The following is a 27,675-nucleotide window of genomic DNA, read 5'->3' as shown; positions in this document are numbered from 1 at the left end:
ATATGCTGTGTAAGTAAGGAGGCTCAAAGTCTTTCAGGATATCCATGGAGAAACAAGAACTTTGGAGTCACACCAACCTGACTTCCAATCTAGGTTCCTGGTTATTTAACACTAGGGAGAGTCACTTAACAGTTTCCTCATCTACAGATCACCTTATAGAACTGCTAAAAGGTTTAAATGAACTGATGTTTATAAACTGCCTAGCCTGACTATAGAAGCTGCTCAACAAAATCTTAGCTCCCTTTTCCACCAGCCCTTTCACTAACATAGCAAAGTTAGACAAGAAAAGGAAGAAATTGTTTCTGAATAAATGCTAACAAATAACTGTGACTGGCGAAGCAACGACGTCCAAAGAGTAAAATTTCTGCTCTCCTTGCCACTCTGAAAACTCCTGAGTTTTCATCCTAACAGTACCTACCGTCCTCTCTAATTGATCACCCTTAGTATATAATTCTCATAACCCCTCATAATCACAGGGTAACTGATTTTTCCATGTTTGTCTCTCCCGCTGAAATGGAATCTCCTCCTATGGAGCTCTGTTTCCTTCATCTCTGTAACCTCGTATCTATTTTTGAATGGATTAATTATGAGGAAAGGGCAGGAGTCCTGAAGTGCAGGAGAGGGGGGAAAAAATTCAGAGTCCAAATCAAAAGAAAACTTAGCCCATGTAGCCCACACTGGCTAGACTCTTATCTCATATTTGATTTTAGGAATCATACCTTAATAAAAGGCACTTCTATCATGCAAGAGTGATCCAAATTGTGAAAGGTTCTGGAAGCATGCTTCCAGAAAGGAATGACTGACTTCAGATGTAGAAGGTTGTGATAAGACCAATCTAAAGAGCGCAGGTTGCCAACAGAAAACAAATTAATCGTGTTTAGGCAGCTCCAAAATGCAGAGGAGTAAGAGAAATTAAAGGAAACTGGCTTTAGCTCAACATAAAGAAACAATCAGAAGTTATTTATAAACAGAACTAGCTGCTTCCCAGAAGTGTTCAAAAAAAAAAGGGCACCAGAGAGCAAAAGGAAATTCCTACTGAAGATGAAAGACTGAATGACCTGTAAGATGCCTTCTAGCCCAGTAAAGTCATAATAAATGAATGTTTCACAAATAGATATTCAAAGCTTACCGAGACCAGTGATCACACATGACATAATCATTTCACACCAGTAATTAGATTAAAGGCTTGAGTACTTCTTTTTTGAAACAGTCTTTGTGCTACCAAGTATAAAGTCGGCACTCCACATACAATGGGAAAAATCAATATAGAAGGTAATCGGTTCACTGGTTGAAAGTATTTAAAGCTATTGCTATCAAAGGCAGATAAGAAAAGGGAGCAACTAAAAAAACAAGAAGGAATCAAACATCCATTTATTTGGGTATGTCACATCACCAGTAACATTTACATAATGCCCAGAAGTTTACAAAGGCCTTTCGCACACATTATTGTATCCACATACACAGAGCTACTGGGTCTGGTTCTCACAACTACCTTACGAGTTAGTAAATCAAGTATCATCATGGTCATAGAAGAGGGAAGTCCCAGTTTGAAAAAGGTTGAAGTGAGTTAAATACACGACTGACTAGTAAATACCAGAACGAAGACAATAAATCCAAGTTTTCTTTCTGACTCCAAATCCAGAAAACCAGCAGTCACTGGTTTTCTACACCAACACCAAAAGATACTCAGAAATTAACGTTTTTAAAGACCACTGATGTGTACACTGGCAGTACCCAGACCCACACAAAGCTGATATAACTGAACTACCACAACTGCCTACTTTTAATTCGGGGTTGGGGATGGAAGGATGGATAAGCGGACTAGGATGCCACAAGGGCACCAAATACTGAAAAAAGGGAGCAATGAGTCACTCGGTTCTGCCAGTAACTGTGGGCAAGTCATTAAATCTCTTGGCGTTAATTTTCTGAGCTATGAAACATGTTAGAAAAGCTAAGTTCCTTTCCAATAAAATTGTTTCTACAGAGTTGGTACATATAAACTAAAAAATACAAAAGAACTAAATAAAACTCATCTAAGCCACATATGAAGACCCTCTCCTACGTTTCTTTTAATGTTCCACAGTATTCAGCACAGTAAGGCATCAGAAAATACTCAAACTACTTTCACTATTAGGACAAGGTAAACTTCAACTTAGACCCCCCTTCCTCCCGCCCCTTGATAAAAACACAAGAAAAAGAACTAGGACCAAGTCTGACTTAAAACGTATTTCTCTGCTTTATGAACAGAAAATTCAATTAGGAAGGCAATCTTAGAGAAAACGTTTTTAACCTAAACAATTCTGATTCTCCCACTCTACCATAGGTACATGAGATTCTGAAGATCATAACAAATACATTCTAAATTTACCAAAATAATTTCCAAAACAAATTCTAGTCTAAAAATGACTTACTATTTGAAGCTTGATTGTTTTCCCATCTAACTCTATAGTTCTTATTTTGAAATCCACACCAATTGTGCTGATGTAGCTTTCTGTATATGTATCATCCTAAAGGGAAAAAAAGTTAATAAAATTAATGTTCAATAAAGTAAATAAGAAAATACAATTTCAACTTTTATCTATAAAGTTGATAAAGTTTATAAAGCATAACATGTTGAGAACAGCTACTCCATCCCAATACTCAGTTTGCGTTCTGATTACAATGCACTATTTAATAGTTTCTTCTTAGGATTTTCTTAATAGCTGTTCTTTAATTTTATCAAACATCTGTTTGCAAATTCTTTACATACATCATATAGAAAAAGGTTTCATATTTTTAATGATTACAAGTGATGTTTCTAGTTGTTAATCAGCAGAACACTCATTCCCCTCCGTGACCCTCCATCCAATATATTCGCCACAAAGGAAGGAGGTCCTTCTCTTCTTCCATTTTTGTAGAAGTCAATTTTATTTCCTAGTTATGACTTTTAAAAGCTTGTGCAACCATCACCGTTATTTAATTGCGGAACATTTTTATCACCCCAAGAGGAAACCCTGTCCCAGTAAGCAGTCACTCTTCATTTCCTCCTCTCCCCCAGACCCCAGAAACCACTACTAAACCACTTTATGTCCCTGTGGCTTTGTGTATTCTGGACATTCATGTGAGTGGAATCATGTATATGTGGCTTTTTATGTCTAGCTTCCTTCACTCAGGATAAAGTTTTCAAGGTTCATTCATGTTCTAGCATGTACCAGTACTTTATTCCTTTCTATGGCTGAGCATAGTTCATTGTATGGATATAAGCCGTTTTGTCATCCATCGATCAGTTGATGGACATTTGGGTTGTTTCCACATTTTGGCTATTACGAATAATGTTGCTTTATGAACACCTATGCACAAGTTTTTGCGTGAACAATGTTTAACTCAATAAACTTTTAAAATTAACACCTATTTTTCTCAAGTATCTGCCATGACATTTTATTTAGAATGGAACAAAACTTTTTTTTTTTCTCTTTAACTGAAAATGTTTGTGAAAAGATATGTGAAAGGAGAGATCAAGCTATCACCACCTAAACCCACTGAAGAATCTTAGCAAGCACAAGGTAACTCCTATGAAGTATTCTGCCAACAAAGATGGGCCTAAATCTATTAAGAGCAGCCCTGTCAAACAGAACTTTCTTTGATGATGGAAAGGTTCTACAAACTGCTAGTCAATACAGTTACCACTAAGCTAATGGAGAACAAGGAACTGAATTGTAAATTTTATGCATATTTAATTAATTTAAATTCAAGTGACTACATGGGGCTAATAGCTACCATAAAAACAGCATGGTTCTGGGGCTTCCAATTACTGTAACAAGAAGGATAAAGGAACAAGTTTTAAGACACCACAAAAAAGCAAAGTGACAAATCTAAAATGTTGGAAAATCTACGTGACAACTACCCAGGTTCTGCAAAAAGTAAAAGACATAAATAAAAAAGGAGGTTGGAACAACTTAGATGAAGCAGCAAACGACCAAATGGAATGTATAGAACATGCTTGAATCCTGATTCAAACCAACTGTGACACCACATTTCTGAGACAATCTGGGATATTCATTTTGTAAGCTCACAATGGCAGTGTTACTTTATAAAATGTCCAGTTTTTCTTTAAGATTTTATTTTTAAGTAATTTCCACACCCAATGTGGGGCTCCAACTCACAACCCCAAGATCAAGAGGTTGCATGCTCCACCAAGCTGAGCCAGCCAGGTGCCCCGCAAAATGTCCAGTTTTTAGACATGCACGGTTTGTGAGATCAAGCCCTACATCAGGCTCACACTGACAATATGGAGCCTCCTTGGGATTCTCTCTTCCCTCTCTCTGCCCCTCCCCAGCTCGTGCACACTCTCTCAAAATGAACAAACGTTTTAAAAATCTTATTTGTTTTTAATTGATTGTCTAATAAATATCAGATACTACAGAAAGTGGACAGAGAACAAAATGAGCGCAATGAACATTCACTTAGCACTCCTACATGACAGATGCTTTGTTGGAAATACTTACGAATGCTTTGTTAGAATTCTTATAAATCCCTACATGTGCCTTATTTGCATGCCTCTGAGCCACTGCACATGTTCTTCCTTCTGTCCAAATCTTCAACATCTCTCTCTGCGTACCTCCTAATCCCCAGTCCCCGGGTCACAATTTTTATTCATTCTTCAATTCTGAGCTCAGGCAATACTGACTGCCGAAACATTCCTCAACTTCCTTGGCCAATTCTTAGAGTTTCTTCCCTCTGTGCTCCCATAGCTTATTATACATTTTTTTTTTTTAAGTTTATTTGGAGAGTGAGCGAGTGTGCAAGAGCAGGGGAGGGGCAGAGAGAGAATCCCAAGCAGGCTCCGCACTGTCAGTGCAGAGCCCCATGCAGAGCTCAAACTCACAAACTGCAGAGACCATGACCTGAGCCGAAATCAAGAATCAGATACTTAACCGACTGAGCCGCCCAGGTGTCCCTGTACATTTCTTTATTGTACGTTTTGCAGCTCATCTCTATTCTAGGGGCCCAGGAATCAGTATTCTCTTAAACGCTTAAATGCTACCATGTAGGTGGGTAGTACTGAAACCCGTGGCTTAGATCAACAGGCATCCCAGAGAGGATTTTCTTTGAAACAGACACCTCAGGCTATAACCATTTTCATCAAGAGATGCCAGATTCTTCCCACATACCCAGGATTGCTGATTTACTATTATGGATGATTCCTGATTTTAATATTTGCCAATTTAATAAAAAGTACTACCTAATTTTAAAGTCTTTACAAATAAAATTGAACTTTTGTCAATTTTTATTTCTTCTTTTGTGAACTGCTCACTCATGTTATTTGCCCATATTCCCATTATGACAAATATCCTTTTCATACTACTCTGTACATTTGCTTTATATATTGAGAATATCCCCTCCTCACGTATATTTTTTTGCTAGTATCACTGGTTTTTTAACACTTTTAAGTGCTTGATATTAATTTTAATGCAATCAAATTAATAATCTTTTCTTTCCTGATTTGTTTCCATATTAGGAAATATTTTCACACAAGCTAAAGAGCCACCTATGTTCTATTCTAGTAGTTCCTTAGAATAAAACATAGGTGGCTCTTTGGCTTGGTTCCTTGGTTTCATTAACTGTTTTATATGTATATACACATATACATATATACATAACATATATTTTAAGTGGTATTAATACTGTCAATCAGAAAAGTCAAGTATGACATGCTGTCAAGTTCACAGTGAATTTCAACTTTTCTAAACTTCTAATTTTCCCCTGAAAGCTTAAATTTCATTACATACAGCAAATGCTACCAGTTATTTTCCTTGAAATGACAGTCTCAGTACATTGGAGAAAATGTCTGCCCAATACCACCAAATTCTACATAACTACAGTTTGTCAGCTGTTCTTTCAAATAAGAAACAAGTGAAAAGAAAAAGAAAAAAGGAGCTAGTTCAGCTCACAACTCAAACAACTATACAAGTGTTTTTATTTTCCTCAAGACAACCAACATACTTCAGTCTGCAGTTCAAGTGCTTTGTATTTCTCCTCATTTTTTCACATAGAATATTTAAAAAAGAATACTCAAGGGTCAAGACTTTTAAAAATTAATCATTTTCACTGTTTTCATCAAAGACACTCTTAAGTGAAAATCACCCCCTGACCCCCCTGCCGCCATCCCATGAGTAAATACAAGTAAATACTTTGACTAGAGTACAGTTTGGCACTTAGCACTGCCTTGATGTGGTGCTAAGGCACCAGAGGTTTAACCCACCACTGCATTTGCATCATCAGAGCAAATGTCAACACGGTGAAAAAGACAAATGTCTTTTGTCTTAATACTAAGTAAATACTTACTTAGTAAATACTAATGGCTTAGTATTATTAAGATAAAAGTTTTAATCTCATGGACCCTCTGAGAAAGTCTTGATGATCCCCAGGGGTCTTTGGACCGTACCCTGAGAACCAATGACCTAGACAGTGAGAAGGAAAACATGCTAAATTTGAAGGCAGTTGATAAAGACTATGGAAGACTGTGGATTCTATTCAGTAGGTTCAAAGTTACATATCTGTTTGTGAAGTGTAGCATACAGACTATGCCATTGTCAAGAAAAAGAAAAAAGAAAAAAAAAAAAAAAGTGTACCAGGCCCTGCTCTTTCTTTTATCCTACTAAAATTTTACTTGAAGATTCATTTTTCATCAAGTCACTTAAACACAAGCCAACTATTTGAACTCTACCAAGAGCGTTAGACATTCTAACTTTATAATCACACTTTGCTGAATTTCTTTTAAAATCAAGAGCCTAAGAGTCCAACATATCACTGGGAATGTATACTTGGAGACTTTCAAATATATAAATTCTGGAAGAACTACTTTATTCTGAATAAAATTGTTTAATCCTTTGACTACCTAGAAAACACAGCATAAACTTCTTTAAAGGCATTTCAATTTCAACTTACTGCAAACCTAAGGAGGAGGCAAGACTTTCCAACCCCAGAGTCGCCAATCAGAAGTAACTTGAATAAATAATCACTGCAAAAAAAAAAAAGAAAATCACATTAATAAAATGCATACCGCACTGTAGGCTCTACAACCAAAATATAAGCCAAGAATAATAGCTCACTTGAGGACTCCTGAAAAGCCCGTGAATGGCTTCAGAAGCCAAAACTGCAACCAAAAGCAAAAGCCCTTTTCATGAATCACTGAATAGGACACAATTCTATAAAAGTAAGACAGGCAATGCCACCTGTGATCTCTATCAGTGAACTTCTACTTCCAAGGAAAGAATGAAAGGAAATATAATTTCCTTTATTTATGAAACATAAATCTCTCCTTCAAATTCCAAGATCAGATCATTATTTCATAGCAATCCTCCAAAGAAGGGGCTTTTATGTTCCTTTCCTAACATCCACCTGGAATTCTACCCTTAAAAAAAAAAAAAAGAATCATTTAACTTCTGAAACCTGTATTAAAAATATTTTAGACTAGAGACACCTGGGTGGCTCAACTGGTTAGGCATCTGACTCCTGGTTTTGGCTCAGGCCATGATCTCATGGTTTGTGAGTTCGAGCCCCACTTCAGGCTCTGCACTATCAGTGCTTGGGAGTCTCCCTCTCCGTCTCTCTGCCCCTCCCCTGCTCTCTCTCAAAATAAATAAATAAACTTTAAAAAAATAAAAGTACTTTATATGAGATTGGTAAAATCAAATGCTGCTTCTGTCAACACACTTTACCAACATTCTAAGTTTGATATTTAAAGCATTCTTCAGAAAATGCTGAAAGCTAGGTTCTATTTATGTACATGAAACTGCCAGGACTAACTAAAAAACCAGCCCCAGGGATTCCTTCACGGAGCAGGATTCCTTCCTGGACCAGATGGCCTCCATACTGCCCAGTCCCTCATATCTCCTTTCTAACTCGGACTACTTCCGTGTTCCTTTAAGAATTTCAAAAAAAAAAAAAATCCAGAATTTGTAGATTTTTTTTTAAAGAAAATCTATTCATAATTTTCAGTTTTGTCCTTTGTGATTTTAAAAGATGATACTTACAAAGGGAAACAAAAGCAAAAATGAACTATTGGGACCTCATCAAAATAAAACCTTCTGCACAGCGAAGGAAACAATCAGCAAAACTAAAAGGCAACCGACAGAATGGGAAAGATATTTGCAAACGATGTATCAGATAAAGGGTCAGTATCCAAAATCTATAAAGAACTTCTCAAACTCAACACCCAAAAAGCAAATAATCCAGTGAAGAAATGGGCAAAAGACATGAATAGACACTTCTCCAAAGAAGACATCCAGATGGCCAACTGACACATGAAAAACTGCTCAACATCACTCATCATCAGGGAAATACAAATCAAAAACACAATGAGATACCACCTCACACCTGTCAGAATGGCTAACATTAACAACTCAGGCAACAACAGATGTTGGTGAGGATGTGGAGAAAGAGGATCTCTTTTGCACTGCTGGTGGCAATGCAAACTGGTGTGGCCACTCTGGAAAACAGTATGGAGGTTCCTCAAAAAATTAAAAATAGAACTACCCTATGACCCAGCAACTGCACTACTAGGTATTTATCCAAAAGATACAGAAGTGCTGTTTCGAAGGGGCAGACACACCCCAATGTTTATAGCAGCACTATCAACAATAGCCAAAGTATGGAAAGATCCCAAATGTCCAACGATGGATGAATGGATAAAGAAGAGGTGGTGTATGTATGGTGGTATGTATATATATAATACACAATGGAGTATTACTTAGTAATCAAAAAGAATGAAATCTTGCCATTTGCAACTACGTGGATGGAACTAGAGGGTATTATGCTAAGCGAAATCAGTCAAAGAAAGACAAATATCGTATGACTGCACTCATTTGAGGACTTTAAGAAACAAAACAGATGAACACAAGGGAAAGGAAGCAAAAATAATATAAAAACAGGGAGGGGGACAAAACATAAGAGACTCTTAAATATGGAGAACAAATGGTTACTAGAAGGGTTGTTGGAGGGGGGATGGGCTAAACGGGTAAGGGGCATTAAGAAATCTACTCCCGAAATCATTGTCGCGCTATATGCTAACATGGATGTAAATTTAAAAAATAAAATTTTAAAAAATGATACACTTAAAGTGAAACCCAAATATCACAATTTAAATTTAGATTACAATTATTTAAATGTAAGCAATATGTAAAACGTTCAGAAATGATTATCTCTGTAGATATCCATCAACTGCTACCTAGGTTTACACAGTGATTATGTATTACCTAAAATGTTTTTCTAGTTTTACCAAGTTATCATAGTACACTTATTGTCCCTAATTATATCTGAAAAAAAAAATTAAAAAAAATCCAAAGTGCCCTACTCAGCAACAAAATAAAAATCATAGAAGGAAACAAGAAGCTCTTAAGTCATAAAGGGGATTTAAGCACAGGATGAACTAATAAATAATTAACATCCTTTCCAGTTTGAGATCCTAAAGAAAAAAGGAGGGGAAGGGAATAATAACTGTAAAATTTACCCATAATAAATAATACTGAACTGACGTTAGTACTACTGACATCCTGCTTAGACCAAATAAAATTTTTTTAAGTTTATTTATTTTTAGAAAGAGAGAGACAGAGCATGCGCACATGCGTGCACAAGCAGGGGACGGGCAGAGAGAGAGAGAGAGAGAGAGAGAGAGAGAGAGAGAGATCACAAGCAGGCTCCGCACAGTCAATGCAGAGCCCAACATGGGGCTCAAAACCACAAACTGCAAGATCATGACCTGAGCTGAAATCAAGAGTCGGATGCTTAACTGACTGAGCCACCCAGGCGCCCAAGACCAAATAAATTCTTAAGAATGATGAACATTAGCAACGAGCACATGTTAACAATTTACATTGCAGTTAGCAAGAATAATCACACCACTGATACTACTTTACTTAGCTTTTAACAGAAATTTAGACACAACAAATGCCCTAAAATCACCAATCTCCCAGAGCACAGTGCCAGGCATCCAGTGAACACTCAATTAACACCCCCTGAATCAGCTGTATTGGACCCTGTTACAATAAAAGACAGCACTGGGCCACAAATGTTGCCTGAATACTGTTCATTAACTTAAAGATCAACCTTCTCTATTTCAGCATAAACATAAGGCTGGAAAAAAACAAGAATGCTTCCTAAGTGTGTTACAAATTACATTATGGTTAAAAGAAATTAACAGTTAATTTTCTAAAAACCAACTTTTTCAATTATCACATTCTTTTTAACTTTTACAGTGTTATTTTAAAACAGTTAATTTATGAGTTTCTGATAATTTACAGTTCACAGCTATTATAAATAATATGAACAGTTGAGCACTCTTCTCTGCAATGAGCTAATCACTGGAAAAAGTAAAAACTTTTTCCAGTTTTACTAACATGACAAGAGACTTGGAGGAGAATGGCAAACAAAATCAAACTCACAAACTTCTTCCTCTTACTGAATACACATACCTGGAGAGTGCGACCAATAGCACGTTACTTGCATTGGAACATTTAAAATTACCTACTACTGTAGTAGCTTATTTCTAAATTATTAATATACCAAATGTTCAAGAGAATTCAGAGATTCGAGACTGCTTAAAGATATTTCTCTATAATTTACAAAACAGAACACAGTAAAAATGCTGACAAAAACACAAAAATCTACAACTAGAAAGCACGAGGTGACAATTCTGGTATAGAGTCAAGAACAGTTTAGCAAATGTGTTTTCATTTATTCCCCAAGAATTTGGATTTTCAGTTTACAATATAATTTTGACCAGAGTGCAAAAAAAAATAGATTATTCTAGTTCAGAAATCTATAGAGTTACAAAATCACCACATTCTTCTAAATTAGATTTTCTAATTTCAGTTCAGGTCATGACCTCATGGTCCTGAGATCAAGTCCCTGGTTCCTGGTTGGCTCCACATTGGGTGTGGGACCCTGCTTAAGATTCTCTCTCTCCCTTTGCCCCTCCCCTGCTCAGACACTCACTCTCACTCTCTCTCTCAAAAAAAAGAAAATCCATTTCCTTAATTCCCTTCATTTCACAGACATACCTGTGAGTATGAAGATAAACTAACTTACTCATCTGTATATCCAAAAATCTGGCATTGTACCTTTTACAAAGCATGTGCTAAGAGACCAGAGAACATTTTAAATTTGCATTTTTAATCAGGTCTCTTTTGTTGTGAGACACAACTAAAGAAGATCTATGGCCATCCTTGATTAACATTTTGGCAAAATCCTAGGGGTAAAAAATGGATGGGGACACGGCATGTTAAAAGGACACAGGAACCAACAGAAAGTTCTCTCACTGGCCAAGGAAGAATAACCTGAACCACAAAATAAACCATGTATTGGGTTATAGGCCAATGAATAAAATAAACAACCATGAGTTCATACTGGTATCAATTATTAAATAAATAACTGGGAGATCAATCTTCCTTATAGGAGTCCAAATAATACATGTAGAAGGAATAAGTAGAAAATCATCAATAGATCACCACAGTAATAACTGCTGCAGGCAAAATCCAACAATGAATTCTAAAATTTGGGGGTGAAACTTTAAGGAGAAACAGGATATATACATGGCCTCAAAGTATGTCCCCTCAAATATTTATTACTGTGGTGGCTTTAACTTTGCCCACAAATTCTTCGAATACTCCTCCATCTAGAAGATGGACTTAATTCCCTTCTGTTGAGTGTGCGCTCTTCAAGACTGCTTTCTAAGGGTATGGAAAGGGAAATATAGTAACTTCACAATGGAGGAACCAGACAGACACCACCTTAACTGATTAAGGTGAATATCATCAGTAAGAAGTCACGCTGATTTCATGTACCTTCTGATACAATGTGATGAGTAGAGTACTCCGCCTCTAAGGTATCTTCTCAAAGTCCATAACCCCAGTTTAATCATGAGAAAACATCAGACAAATTAAAACTGAAGGACATTCTACAAAATATCTAATAGCACTCTTCGAAAGTGTGAAGATCATGAAAAACAGGAGACTGAGAAAAACACAGACTGAAGAAGGCTAACATGTATAACAAGTAAATACAACATGGTATCCTGGACTGGATTCTATAATAGAAAATGGACATTAAGAGAAAAACTGGAGAAACTACAATAAAAGTCTGTAGTTTAGTTAATAATGTACCAATGTTAATTTCTTTTTTTTTTTAATAATTTTTTTAACGTTTATTTATTTTTGAGACAGAGAGAGACAGAGCATGAACGGGGGAGGGTCAGAGAGAGAGGGAGACAGAATCCAAAGCAGGCTCCAGGCTCTGAGCTGTTGGCTCCAGGCTCTGAGCTGTTAGCACAGAGGCCGACGCGGGGCTCGAACTCATGGACCACAAGATCATGACCTGAGCCAAAGTCAGAAGCTCAACCGACTGAGCCACCCAGGCGCCCCCAATGTTAATTTCTTAATTTTGATAAATGTACTTTGGTATGCAAGATGTTAATATTAGGGGAGGCTAAGTGAAGGATATACAGGAATTCTCTGTACTATTCTTACAACTCTTCTATAAATATATTTCAAAACAAAAAGATTTTTAAAAAACCACAAAGTAGGGGTGCTTGGATGGCTCAGTTGGTTAAGCGTCCGGCTTCAGCTCAGGTTATGATCTCAGTTTGTGAGTTCAAGGCCCACACTGGGCTCTGCTGTCAACACAAAGCCCACTTCAGATACTCCGTCTCCCCTCTCTGCCCCTCCCCTGTGCGCGCTCTCTTTCTCTCTCTCTCTCTCTCTCAAAAATAAACATTAAAAAATAACATAATAAAAAAATAAAAACAGGATAAATACAAAGATGGAAGGAGTAAAATATTTTTTGAAAAAACACTAAGCATGAGGACATTAGTGAAATGGGCACAGAATAACAATCTCTTTGAAAAGCTATCTCCTGGGGCACCTGGGTGGCTCAGTCGATCATGCATCCAACTTTAGCTCAGGTCATGATCTCACGGTTTGTGGGGCTGGTTTGTGGGTTTGAGCCCCGTGTCAGGCTCTCTGCTGACAGCTTGGGGCCTGGAGCCTGCTTCAGATTCTGTTTCTCCCCCTCTCTCTGTTTCTCCTGTGGTCACACTCTCTCTCTCTCTCTCTCTCAAAAATAAACATTTAAAAAAATTTTTTTTAAGAAAAAGAAAAGCTAGCTGTTATTTTTTAAACATAAGAGAGACATATTTTGTGTTTTCTCAAGTTAAATCAACAAATCAGAAATCTTGCTGGAATCTACAAAATAAAGACTTAAAAGCTGCTTTTGAGGCACAAGTATTAGAGAAAACTCTTGAACTGCTTGAACTTATATTAACATGAGCAAAGATTACATTTTAATTTAAACAGGAGATAATTCAGTGAGAAAGCAAAGACAGTTAAGGTAGACTGACAGATTAAGGCTGGATAGAAAGAGACAGATTCAGGGAAATAAACAGCCTTTTTAACAAATGGGTGGTGGGGCATCAAAGATAACGGTGATTGAAAAAAAAATTCTTTCACTATCTCCTGTAAGTCAATTCATGGTCTACTTCAGCAATATTGTAAATTCTCTATTTCCATTATTTATGATCTGAATATAATCTTGATACCTCTGCCATTTTTGCATGCAGGCACTAACAGATAATTTTCTGTATTTTTAAAAAAGTCCCTATCGTGAGAACATGATTATACTTTAAACAAGTTACAAACTTTGGTTCAAAATTCTACTTAGGTAAAGTGGTTTCCTTCTCATGAAGTTACCACACTGTACATAAAATACGTAGTAAGGGATGAATCCACTTATGTCTGAATCTAAAATGCCACTGGGAGGGGTGCCTGGGTGGCTCAGCTGGTTAAGCTTATGTCATGATCTTGCCATTCCCAAGTTCCAGCCCCGAGTCAGGCTCTGTGCTGACAGCTCAAAGCCTGGAGCCTGCTTCAGTTTCAGTGTCTCCCTCTCTCTCTGCCCCACCCCCACTCATGCTCTCTCTGTCTTTCAAAAATAAATAAACATTAATAATAAAAATAAAATAAAATAAAATGCTACTGGGAATTCTAAAACCTGTAGAGACTGTTTATGTGAAACACTTGTGAAAAGATTACATTTTGTTTAGTATAATTCATTTCCCACTTTTGTTTTTAAAAAATGTTCACATACATAAAAGATTTGGGAGAAAATGGACACTTCTAAATTTTAGGATTACAACTGATATCTTCTTTACTTTTTTCACAGTCTGCAATAAATACATATTACTCTTATAACAAAAAAAAAATTATTTGAGAGGAAGAAAAGTTTTAACCAGAGGTTTTTTCCAAAGACTTAACACCTCTGCAAGTTCATCCAGCATTACTACCATAACATAAATGATTTCTAAATAGGTAGAGCAGAGTCAAGATAGCACTGGCACATTCCCAATATAGCCACAAGTATATGAAGTCAATTTTTTGTATTAAATAAGAATAAACATTTTTCTTGTATGAAATAAAATTTAGATTACCAAACATAGGTCATATGTAAGAGAAAGCTGACTGACATTAACACAACTTTCAATATTCCACCCTCTGGAAACATACCAAGGAAGAAAAGACAAAAGCAAAACAATTGGCTATAATATAAAGTCGTTTTTATCCACACAGTACTCCCAAAATACAAACTTCATGTCACCTATATCTTAGAAAAGGCCTACTATTTTTAAAAGTTAAGTGGAAAGTAAATGTGTTTTTCATCCAGAGCAAATTCCCTTGCATGAAAGGAATGTTATTCTACCTTTTTTTATAAATGTCATACTTGAAAATAACCTAAGCTCACATAAAAAATTTAAAACAAAATTATGACTATGATATTATGACACAGTGGCCAAATTTTAATTCACTATTAAACTATACACTGTTCTATTAGACTCTAGGGTATGGAATGATTAATAAAAACTTGGGCTGCAGTTAACTGTGTCTGACATCAACTTTTCTTCTTCACTTTTTTTTTTTTAATGTTTTATTTTTGAGAGAGAGAGAGTGCGCGCGCACACGCACACTTGAGCAGGGAAGGGGAGGACAGAATCTGAAGCAGGCTCTGTGCTGACAGCAGAGAGCTCCATGTGGGACTAGAACCCAAGAACTGTGAGATCATGACCTGAGCCGAAGTCAGACGTTGAACAAACTGAACCACCCAGGTGCTCCCCTTCACTCATTTTAAGTATGCTCCACAGAAAACAATTCAAAATTGACCATCAGGCTGGAGAAAAGAGGTAAAAACTTTTAGTTCCTTCACATATTTCCATTGTTTGAATTTTATAAAGCACATATTACTTTGAAGACTAAACTACATAAAAAACAAAACAGGGGCACCAGGGTCCGACTCTTGTTTTCAGCTGGATCATGATCTCATAGTCTGGGAATTCAAGCCCTGCACTGGGTTCTGCACTGACAGTGCGTTGTCTGCTTAGGACTCTCTCTCTCTCTCTCTCTCTCTCAATAAATAAACAAACAAACTTAAAAACAATAAAAAATAAATTTTCAGCTATGGACAAAAGCACTGTCAAAGTAATCATCAAGTATCTCAGAGTACAACAGTCTTTCTTCCAAATTTAACGAAATACCCAAGCAATTTTTTAAAAATTGTCCCCATGAGCTATTCATAAAAGTACACGTTTTTCTTTGATATTTAGAGACAATAAATTAATCTTCCAGGTTCCATTTCAGCTCAGTTTAGAAGTGTTCCAAAAATTCAAAGTTGGAATTCTGAAAATGAAGGAAACTTTGGTAGCTCTAAACAAAGCGGCAAGTCATACAAGAGGACAAAAAAAGTAGATAGGTCCTACAACCTATGTAACCAGTATTTGCTGAAAAATATGCCAGGGAGGAGATGTAAATATCTCTACTTCTTTTACCTTTCAAAGCCTGCACGGGTTTTAGAGCTGGAACAACCTGTATTTGAATTCAAGCTCCACCCTCTACCTTAGGTTTCTTGTCAGATTTAGAAAAAAATGCCTCTAAAACCTGTAGCACAGTATCTGGCACATTACAGAAGCACAATAAGTGACAATTATTATTTTTCCTTCCTCCCTCCAAACCGCTAGGTAACCTGACGAAAACCTTTAAGAGCTTTGACAAAAACTTTAAAGCTATTTATCCAAACCCTCTGTTCAGATGATGGTGACAAAATACCACAGGAATTTACTAGTATAACCTAAAATAAAGGTTTAAAAATTACCAACTAACAGTTATAAGTACTATGATCACACCAGTCACAACTCCCAAAGCCTAGCACACACAACATAGTAACATGGCCTGCAGCAAGGGTGCCCTCTCCAGCAAAAGAAAGGCAGTTCTCTGCTCCACTTGCTTTACTCACAGAAACACATCCATGACTTCCAAGGCCCCAAGTATAAATATTCAAGAATAGTCATGAGGGTAGAAAAACTGAGAATGGATACAATAATTGACTTCAAGCCTAAGGAAGCTTTAAATACCAACCCAAGATGTGAAAGAGAAAGTCAAAGACCATAATATGTACCTCGTAACATGTATTTCACAAACCTTTAACATTTTTAAAAAGACCTCTCTAATCATAAATTTTAAAAGACACTGACCACAAAAATGTTAGTCGCCTAATTAACTGGCTCAAATTTTAAATTTCTAGAGTTAACCACACACAGTAAGTTGGAAACCGCATACTAGGACTGTGAAATCACAGGCCCTTGAGTTAAAATTCCAATTCTGCTGCTTATTGAATGCCCTTAGGCAAGCCATTAAACTCTTCTCTGCCTTTGTTTCCACATCTATAAACCTAGGACACTATTTCTTCACAGGACTGAAGGAAAGAATGTACATAAATAAAATTTCTGGCTATTGATGACAACTCAAATTGTTAGCTCTTGACTACATCCCAAGACTAGCATCAAGGGTTCTGGAGAGTCCTTCTCAGTACTCTGTTACTCTCCAGCTAAATAAAACATAAGTAAAACTTCCTGTTAATGATAGAAATCATAGGCCCTTTCTCTAAATCTTCTGTATCACCTATTCTGCCATGCTATTTTTTAAAAGTATCACAAGATTTAATCTGTGATAATACTGTGATACCAATTATACTTGTTTGAGCATGAGCCTTTTTTTTCTTTTTAAAGTTAACTTATTTATTTTGCGAAAGTGAAAAGCATGGATTGGGGAGGGGAAGAGAGAGAGAATCCCAAGGAGGCTCCATGCCACCAGCACAGAGCCTGACACACAGCCTCCATCCCACGAAGAGATCATGACCAGAGCCAAGATCAAGAGCGGGACACTTAACCGATGCTTAACCTACTGAGCCACCCAGGTGCCCCCATGAGTCATCTTCTTAACAAATTGGTATGCACATGCGAGCAGAGTCCATCTTTCACAATCAAAAAAAACTCCCCCTCCCCCCCCCATCCCCTGCCCCAACTCCTAGCATATTCTAACTAATGACAGAGAAAGGGCTGGCTGTTTTCTTTACCAAGCTTTCTTGTAAGGTTGAAATTACCCCTGTGTGTGTGTGCATGCATATACACACACACACATAGGTATGCATTTACTAGAAGATTTTTTTTAAATTTGTATTAAGAAAATTGTTAAAGTAGACAAAAACAGACTAATTGGGTGATGAGTAATCATGTGTGAGAAAAGCTTTAAAACTGAAACCACTGGCCATTTATAGTCTAATATCCCTTATTAGAATATACATGTCAAATAACATCTCTATAGCACTGTACAGTTTACTCTTGAGACTCAGAACTGAGGTGGTACTAATCACATTTTATAGAGAAAGAAACAAGCTAAAAACGCATAAATGACTTGCAGAGGTAAGTGTCAATCTGAACTTAAACCTAGAGTTTGTAACTCCAAATGCTGTTTTTTATCACACCATATTCCTTCAGTGATGTATTTTACATACTCAGATGATAAAAACCTTAAGTCATACATATAAAACCTATCAGAATGAGTCAAACGATTATGAACTAGTACACAGGACCTGACCAAATACAAAGTAAAGTGTGATTCACTGCTTAAATTAACTTAGAACATTCGTGTTGGTAGAAAATAAGTCAGCTTGGCTCAAAAAAGCATGGTAAATTTTACAGTTCAGACTTCATTAGCTTTAGTAAGTGATGAATCCAATTGGTCTTTATGAAGACAGGTGCTAGCCACCAATCTACAAATAAAACACTAAATGATTATCCAGTGTGTATTTCACAAAGTTGCTTCAAATGTCCCTTTATAAACCTAGCTATTCGACTATTTGTATAAGTTTCATCAAACACTTAAGACTATATCACACTTGGCTAGGCATTATCCTAACTATATCCTTTACTGAGGTAGTAAAGATACTACAGAAATGATCTATTGTTCTTAATGCAAACACTAATGTTCTGTGAACTTCATGTGCCTGTTTCAAGGCTCTTGGAAACAACTCATATCAGTAATTCAATGAGAAACAGAAAGGTAGCATTTTAAAAAAGAAGAAAAGCACAGAATAGTTCACGAAAATAAAGCATACCCAAATAAATTTCACATTTTAAAGCTAATTAGCTCAATACCAGACTTTAAATTAAACTGAGTATAAACAGCATGCACTTTTATGCAAAATGTTGTAAGTATGTATGCACAAAGGGAGCATGTCCACAGATTTCATCAAATGCTCCTAGGGGTACATGACCATAATAAATGGGTTAAGAAAAACTGCTTTATATTTACCCAAAGAATACAAGAACACTAATTCAAAGGGATACATGTACACCTATGTTTATAGCAACACTATTTACCAGAACCAAGATATGAAAGCAGTCCAGTGTCCATCGATTGATCCATGGACAAAAAAGATGTGGGGTGTGTGTGTGTATATACACAATGGAATATTATTCAGACATAAAAAAGAATGAAATCTTCCCATTTGCAACAACATGGATGGAGCTAAAGCATATGATGCTAAGGGAAGTAAGTCAGAGAAAGACAAATACCTTACTTCACTCATATTTGAAATGTAAGAAACAAAACAAAAGGGAAAAAAAATGAGAAACAAATCAAGAAACAGGCTCTCAGTTATAGAGAACTGATGGTTACCAGAGAGGAGGGTGATGGAGCGTGGCTTAAATAAGCATGGGGATTAAGGAGTGAATTTGTGGTGATGAGCACCAGGTGATGTATGGAAGTGCTGAACTGTTGCAGGTGTAATTGTACACCTGAAACTAATATAACAATATATGTTAACTGGAATTAAAAAACAAAACAAAAAAAGAATAACTGCCCTAAATCAAGTTATTGGAAAATATCTATAGGCAGAGTGAAAAAAACAAAGAATAATTCCATTTAAGTACTACTGTTATTCAAAGGAAATATATTCAGACAAGTTGAATCTATCACTGTTCATAGAAAACTTCAATTACATAATTTATGTAATTGCTCACTAGTTTGAAGCACAGACTGCAAAAAAAATGCCCCTGAAGCCAGGTGGCTGGCACATAGTAAGCACTTGTTAAATAGTAGCTTCTGTTAAAAAAAAAAGATGCTTCCAAAGAATGGTCCCCTTATAAACAAAGGCGTTTACATGAACACCACCTGTCAGAATTAGGAAATCTACAAACAGGGAACAGTGTAAACTTAATCAGAACCTATCACAACCTTGGATTTAATAAAGCAGAGTGCTCCTAGCAACTGAGCCAACCAGTCACAAAACTACCAAGGAAAACTTCATTTCCTACTCCTCCTCTGTACCCCATTTCTCAACAAACCAACACTTGTTCTCTCGCTCCTCAGGACTATTACTTTTTTCCAAATATCACCCCACATTACCCTTTTATTATCTGAAACACTCACAGAGCAGTTTGAAAGAAAAGCCAAGACCTAGGTGTTCTTCCCTAAATAGTATTCTAGACATCAAAAAAGCAATCTCAGCTCCACCTTCTACAGGAAGAGAGGAGTAGTCTGACCATGCCTCTCTCCTTGGTGGGGGAAGGGGGGGAGGCATTTTGCCTTTTACTGAAACTCCAAAGTTGAGCTCAGACAGTGGTAAAAAGCTGATAAGCTACATATCTAAAATACCTCATGCATTGGCATTCTATATCCATTTTTAGTTTATTTTCATCTTAAAACACTCAAACTATTTTTTAGCAAACCTTAAATCTCAGAAACCTTAAAAAGCATTTTACTTGACCTTAAATATTTTCATACATTAGAAACAGACAAGGATAACATTAGCAAAAAAAAAAAAAGCTATTAATTATCAAAAATGAAACTTTACTACAATGGCAAATAGTAAAACTATCCTAAATGTATGGTCAAAAGTTGCCAAGGAAAGAAATACATGCACACAAAGGATTGCTAGTAGGATGTGAATATAACAAAATGGTAGCACATAAATTACTAAGACTGCTTTCAGAATAAAAAAGACTGAAATATCCAAGAAACAAAATTACTCAGAAAGCAAAATTCTCTTTAAAAGTCAACTAAAGAGTTTTCAAGAGAACACTGGATTCTGAAGCTCTTTCACCTTTTAATATTTTTTAAAAATTTTTATTTGGAATATGTAAGAAACTGTCAAAAATTCTCATTTTAACTTAATGATAAAAAAAATATTAAATGCCAAATTTCAGTTCTCTTCAAATGACCTGACAAGATCATATATTCACACAAAACTCTTAAGATTCATGCTGTAGATTCTACATAGCTCCCGGAAACACACTCCCCAAAAAATCACACATGCTGATTCTCTACAGAAATTAAGAAAGTATATTCTGGATGGTGAGAATACTGGTTATTTTTCTTCTTTAAACTTTTCTGAATTTTTCAAACCATTACCAACACCACCCAAAACTCATCAAGACAACCAAAAAAAGGCAACTTACTTTAATTGATTTCTTTTCTAATAAAAAAAGTTCTAAAAAAAAAAGTGTATGAAAGCCAATTATGACATACTTATTATTGTCAGATAACAAAACATATTAAGTTGCTTTTACTTTCAAACTCTTATGTTAAAAGTGCAGGCAGAAAAAAAGAAAGAAAGAAAAAGGCAAAGGTTCATTAAGTCTACTATTATTAGTCTCCTGTTAGAAGAGCAAAGTTTGAAAGACTGATTAAATCCTGAGCCATGATCTCAAACATCATTCGGAAGCCGTGTTAAAACATAAACAAGGCATTTACTATAAAACTTTTTTTTTTAAATGTTTATTTATTTTTGAGACAGAGAGAGACAGAGCATGAGTGGGGGAGGGGCAGAGAGAGAGGGAGACACAGAATCCGAAGCAGGCTCCAGGCTCTGAGCTGTCAGCACAGAGCCCGATGCGGGGCTCGAACTCACGGACCATGAGACCGTGACCTGAGCTGAAGTCGGACGCTTAACCGACTGAGCCACCCAGGGTCCCCTCTATAAAATTCTTCTACATTAAAGAACTACAGGTGATCCAAGAAGACGACTGTAGTCCTTCCTATTGTAGTTAATTGGTATATCCATCATAAGTACCCACACTTTATTCTTAACACACTCCTTACAGATGAAGTAGCCAAAATGGTTTTCTTGACACTGAAAAATCCACCAAAAGTTTATGGATTAGAAAAAAATGTTTCTGGTATGACAATGATGCTAAGTATTTCTTAACCAGTGTGCTGAAATAATCACTGCCTGCTTCACCACCTAGCTCAAAAAATCTTCAGATCTCCAGAAAAAAGAAGGATTTGATCTTTTCACCTACTTTTCCCACTATTCAGATTCCACTTCCAGTTGCTTTTTCTTTTTGTTTGTACTTGAAATTCACAAATCAGTCATTACCCTTAATTTCTGCCATAAAGATAACCCAGGGTTGTCATTTCTCCCATATTAGCCAAATAATGTAGAAAGTAGTCAAAGGGACAGCTTAAAATTTAATCTTTGGCTGCTATATTTCTCATTCTCCTCCTCCCAAACCAAGTTTACAACTAAAAGATCATAAAGTAATATAAGTAATATAAGATTGCAACAGGCAATCTTATATGTTGATCAATAATCTAAAAAAACCCTGTTCCTTCTGAGAGAACCAAATTTTTTCTTTTATCAAGAACCCATTTTCATTTTATCAAATTCAGTGGCACCCATGAAGCAGATTTTAAAAGTTTCTAAAAGGAATAAGATAAATTAGATTATAAACCAAAAACAAGGAATATTTAGAGAGCACTTTTAAACATTATCTAGTGTTCTACCCTTTCACATCAACATATGTGTATGCCAAAATACACACGTATTGTAACGTATATTATACCTAACATATACGGCTATAAGTATAAGCTGTTAAGACAACACCATAGAATTGTGAAAGCACTCACCCATTAAAAGTTTTAATTTAAGAAAAAATAAAAGATTTTAAAGTTTAGAACAGGTACTAAAGTAAATAGACTTATAAGAATTTTTGTTCTTTTCTCTATTTTCCGATTTTTCACTAACTACTTTTATGATGGTTAACTTCATTAAAGACAAAAAGAAAAAACGCAAGTCACATTGTTAAAAATCTGCTTGCTGCTGGCCCTTGTGACCTTCCCTAATAAAATACCCATCACCTCCTCTCCAAGTAATTTTCACTAATGCTCTTCAAAGGTTTTCCCAACTCCTATTTTATTAGACACAGTCTAGACTAGAAGTATTAACTGGCCAGTTACGGGCATACTCGATAGCAGAAAAAGTATAAAAATGACTTCTGGGTTTGATCCCGTTGAGATCATTAATCTAACGGATGGTTTGGCACTTACTTACGAATTACTATCATTGCCATTTATTAACCATTTTTCTTTTTTCTCCCTTGAAAAATCCTCCCCACTCCCTGGAGCTTCTCTAAATCTACTGCTAATAATTCTCTCACAAGCCTCTTTTCTATGAATTCTTCCTGAACCCAACTGCCCAACCACAACCCTCCACCCTCCTGTGAACTCTTGTTGTTCCTATCCATGCTGCACATCTGGAATGAACTCTACTGGCATTTACCAAACCATTTTCTATATTCCATTATACACTCCTTAAGGGTAAGGATTATATTCCTAAATCCTAGCACTACTAGAATGTCACACATGATAATGACATGACACACACCACCTGGAGTGCTCTTCTTTTGCATACACTTGAATCTCACAACTACCCTGATAGGAATACTGACTGCTATCCTATTTTATAGAAGGAGAAACAAATTCAGAGGCCAAATAATTTGTCATGGTTCTGTTAAACTAATCTTCAAAATCTATTTATAGTACTAAATATATTCAGCAAATAGAAGGAACTCCCCTAATGGACAAGGTTTACAAGTCTCCATAAAGTGACAAATCCATGTACTTTATTGTTGCCAGGAAAACCACCAAATTAGGATCCTCAAGTTCAACTCTCCCTAAATGTGCAAAACCAACTTTGTCCTAGGAGTCTGATAAAGAAATTAAAAACTGCCAACATAGCAAACATGGCACTATGGGAACACGATCCTCAATTTCTTAAAGTATGTAAAATTTTAATGAAATAGAATGGCTTCTGTTTAGTGCAAAAGGGGACATTTCAGCATCAAACCACCGTATTACAAAACTTGAAGCAGAATGCATTTTGCAAGAACCATGTGACACACACATGACAGTCAGCTAAACTGATGGGTAGACCTTTTAGGGGAACTGTTTAGCACTAACTGACCAAAGAAGCAAATAAAGTCAACTTTTAAAATACTGACTTTTGCTTAAAAAAAAAAAAAATTCCCTCTCTACCCCAAAGCCTTCTGATGCTGAAGAACACCAATTAAATCTCCTCCATTCATTAATTTATATATGTAAGCTGAAGGAGGACTTTTTTTTTTTTAAGGGCCATTAAAGAGAGCCCAAAGAAGTCTTCCCAAGAAAAGTGAACACCAGTTCCCAGGAAAGGTGCCAGGTGTGTCACATATGCTGTGGTGACTTCTTGAGTAAGAAAAAGAAATGCATTAACTTTTCATGACACGTCATGGAACCTCATTCCCTATCTTCGAGCATTCAAGAAGGTAATCCAAAACCTACAGATCATAGAGCCCATTCGTTTCTCTTTCAACTTGACAGCAGTCTTCCTTTAGTTTGATAACATCAGAAAAATGTTCCTACGTCTTAGTTGTTTTTCTTTTCTCGACCTACACAAGACAAAATGACTTGAGTGTCCTCTAAAAAAAAAAAAAAAAAAAAAAAAGGCAATGGGCCCCGTGAGTTCTTGAAGAACCCCAGGGAATAAGTTAAAAAAACAAAACTAAACTAAAAATGTAAAATAAAATCTCTTCTCACCATCTACTCATTCCCCTCAATCCCACGCAGTGGGAAAAGCATCCATATTACCTGCAGCCTGGCCGGGAGAGTGAAAGAAAGAGCCAACAAGCTCAAGATTTACAAGTAAAGCAGGTTTCCACCCTGACGATTCTGACAGCTCCGCAGAGTGCGGGCGCAGGGTCTGACAGTGCCCTCTAGGACAGCTCTCCCAGTCTATCCTCTCCCCCCTTAAAAATAAGTCTTCCTTCAAAAGTCACTGCCTCTGCGAGAAACTACCCCTTCCCGCCGCCCCACCACCGACTCCCAAACTCCCCAACCCCCTCAACAGACTATTCCTCTGCACCGGCCCGGCACTGAGGGCCTCCAACCAGACCCGGTCCAGGCCCGGGCGGCTCACCCCTCCGACCCGACCCCTCCCCCCGGCCACCCCTCTTCCGTCAGACAATGGGGCCCGACTCCGGGCCACCAGCATCTCCTGCCTTACCACCCTCACCTCACCCTGGCCGAGGCCCTCACTCCCGCCTCAGCCCTCTTCGCCCTCTTAAGCTTTTCCAAGCAGGCCCACGGACCCAGCCGACCGGTGCTCTCCTGCACTCACTATTCGGGATTCATGCTGGACATGTCACTGCAGCTGCCGCCGCCGCCACCGCCGCCCTTGCTGCTGCAGCCGCCGCCCTGACTCTCCGCGCCACGGGTAATCGAGGGAAAGGAATGAGATAGGCTGTTCCGGGAGAGCAAACGTCTTCCCCCACTCCGTCCCCTAAGAACACAATCAGCAGCCGCCGCCACTCAGCTATCGCTTCCACCCAAAATGGCCGCTGGCGAACCAGGAAATAGGAAAGCCTTAGACCGAGGGGTCTTTACACAGCCCAAAGGGCGGCCGCACCGCGTGGGACGCCGGGAAAGAGAGTTCGAACCCACAGCGGGAGCTGGAGATAGACGGTGCGGTGTGTCAACCAGGACTCAACTTCCCGCCACACCCCGCGCCTCTGGCGCATGCGTACTTGAGAGCTTGTCGCTCGCCCCATTCCCCACTCTCTCACCTCCCCACCCTCTTGCCCCTCCCTGGTCCCCGCCCCGCTGACTCGCTGGCTTGGACTTCGCTCGGACTCCCCCTAGCGGATTGGCTAAGACCGAGCGGCCCTGGTGATGTCATCAGTGAGACGTGGCAGCCGGACGAGTCAGCCCCCCAAGGGGGAGGGGGAGGGGGAGGGGAGGGACAGAGGGCGGTGCCGGCCAAGGCTGGAGGATGAGGGTGGGGGGTGATCTGGGGACTCCCAAAGGTGAGGAGAGAAGGGTAGAAACCAGAGGGACTGCTTTAGAGCGGAGGCTGCGAGGACGGGCAGGCTGGAGGATCTGCCTGGCGGGTCCGCCTGGCGGGTCCTTCCGCCTATGCGCCTTTTGCTGGCCTGACCAGCCTGAGGCTGGAGCTTTCCAGTTGATCCCAGGACGTCCGCGTTAAGGACGGAAGAGGAATTGAGGGGCCTCTGTTCACAACTTCGGGCCTCTGGAGAACACGGAGCCGTTCTTTCAGTTCACTTCCTCACTCACCCAACCTTACTGGGTCTGTTTATCGTCTAGTGTTGGTTGCAGACACTATTTTCTTTTTTCATTTCTTACCATTTCCTTTACACCCCGGCTCTGATCACCTCAGCCTGGATGTTACAGTAGCCTCCAAGTGGACTGCCTCTATCTCTTCTTTGTCCCAGACATTTGCAAACGCAGCCAGATTTATCTTCCTGAAACAGCAGTTCCATAACAAACCCTTAATTTTCAATGGTTCCACTTTTCGTGGATGCGATGCAGCCCAAAGTCAGCCAGAAATTCAAGGTCTTCCTGCTCTGGCCCAAGGCTTGAGGTTGAACTGTAATTTTAGTTGTTATTTAATGCTGAGCTGTTCTGCAAGATAGAAAAATAATAAGCGATGGAAACATGCAATTCATCACTACATAATGCCTAGAAACCCTGGGAGTGATATTAACATTTTAAAAACTTAATAGTCTTAACTCTTTAATTAGCTCAGGAATTTAAATCTCCACTAAACTTTAACATATTATCTTGGGTTATTTAATTGCAAAGGGCATAGTATAATACATTGTCCAAAGTTTATCTTCCAACTTGTTCTAAGAACCAAGAAAATTATCTCCCAAGAGCGATTGCAAAATCACTTTAAATTCCCATGACACCTTAATACAGAAGGAAGGCAGTTCTTATTACCCACTTACTAACTATACCCCTTAGCCCCAAAATTCTGCCATGTTGCCTCAGCTGGCAACCTCATCAAATAGCACACTAGAGTTCCTTCACATCATACTGGCTTCAGAAATGAACATGGTGGCCACACCAGCAGAAAGAAGTACCTTGAACTGATCAGTGATAGACCTAAAAAAAAAAAAAAAAAAAAAAAAAGTTTGTTACCCTGGACTCTTGTCCTTTCTTGCTTATTGTGATTTCACAGAAGAACAACTGCAAAGAACTTATCCTGAACTAAAAATAGTTTTTAACCTGCCCCTTCCTTTGGAAGTATACCCCTAAACTTCCTTTAATTATCTATTTCCTTTCCCAACAAAGAGTTACTTCCTACTTACTTTTAACTTCAGTGAGAGAGTAGTTGTGAGAATTAAATAAAACAGTATAAAGCATATAACACTATGACTATGGGTTACTTAGCATTACCTTTCTCCTTCCTTTAACTCCCTCGGAAGTTTTAAGTGCATGTGCTGTACACTAAGAACAAAACATCTCATATCTCAGTTATGATGGTGTGATATGCAAGGAGATCAGAGATAGCTTAGCCTGGGATTGGTGGGTGGTTGTTTCCTACCCACTAGCAAAACTTAGGTCACTTACATTAAGACTTCCTTGGGGCACCTGGGTGGCTCAGTTGGTTAAGTGTCCAACTTTGGCTCAGGTCATGATCTCATGGTTTGTGAGTTCGAGCCCCGCGTCGGGCTCCATGCTGACAGCTCAGAGCCTGGAGCCTGCTTTGGATTCTGTGTCTCCCTCTCTCTCTGACCCTTCCCTGCTCATGCTGTGTCGTTCTATCTTACAAAAATAAATAAACATTCAAAAAAATTAAAAAAAAAAAAAAAAAAGACTTCCTTCCCAAACTTAGAGTGTCCGTCTTGCTGATTCAAACTTCAATATATTTTATGTTTAGGTGTTTAACTGCTTTTGTAGCTCGGATTAAGAGGTCAGAATAATTCATTAAACTAGTGTGTACCCTGTCAACTGCCCCACTGCTGAATCAGAATTCTCCTAGGCCTATTTGTCCATTCTTTGGCTCATTCTTTTCTTCCTTTATTTTTTCTTTCCTTCCTTCCTTTCTTCTGGTCTTCCTTTCTTTCCCTTTTCTTTGCCTTTTCATTTATCAAATATTTGTGACCTGGCACATAATGAATGTGTTTGGAACTTGTGCTTGGAACCATGAGCAATGCAAAGGTGAATGATTATAGCTCTCTGCCTGCAAGGAGATTACAAC

General features: G+C 37.8%; 1 protein-coding gene across 1 annotated transcript in view; it reads right to left on the bottom strand.

Moving 5' to 3' along the window:
* RAB1A (RAB1A, member RAS oncogene family) overlaps positions 1-25,036 on the bottom strand; it is a 30,477-nt gene extending 5,441 nt beyond the window's left edge. The window contains exons 1-3 of the mRNA XM_058683907.1: positions 24,793-25,036; positions 6,928-7,000; positions 2,412-2,507 (exon numbers count right to left, since the gene is read on the bottom strand). Coding sequence (XP_058539890.1) covers positions 2,412-2,507; positions 6,928-7,000; positions 24,793-24,815 — 192 coding nt within the window. The 5' untranslated portion in view covers positions 24,816-25,036. The remainder of the gene's footprint in view (positions 1-2,411; positions 2,508-6,927; positions 7,001-24,792) is intronic.
* Between the last annotated feature and the right edge of the window lie 2,639 nt (positions 25,037-27,675).

The sequence above is a fragment of the Neofelis nebulosa genome, chromosome 9, assembly GCF_028018385.1.
Source record: "Neofelis nebulosa isolate mNeoNeb1 chromosome 9, mNeoNeb1.pri, whole genome shotgun sequence".
Lineage (NCBI taxonomy): Eukaryota > Metazoa > Chordata > Mammalia > Carnivora > Felidae > Neofelis > Neofelis nebulosa.
Note: the sequence above shows the minus strand (reverse complement) of the source record. Positions and strands in the feature narration are given on the sequence as shown.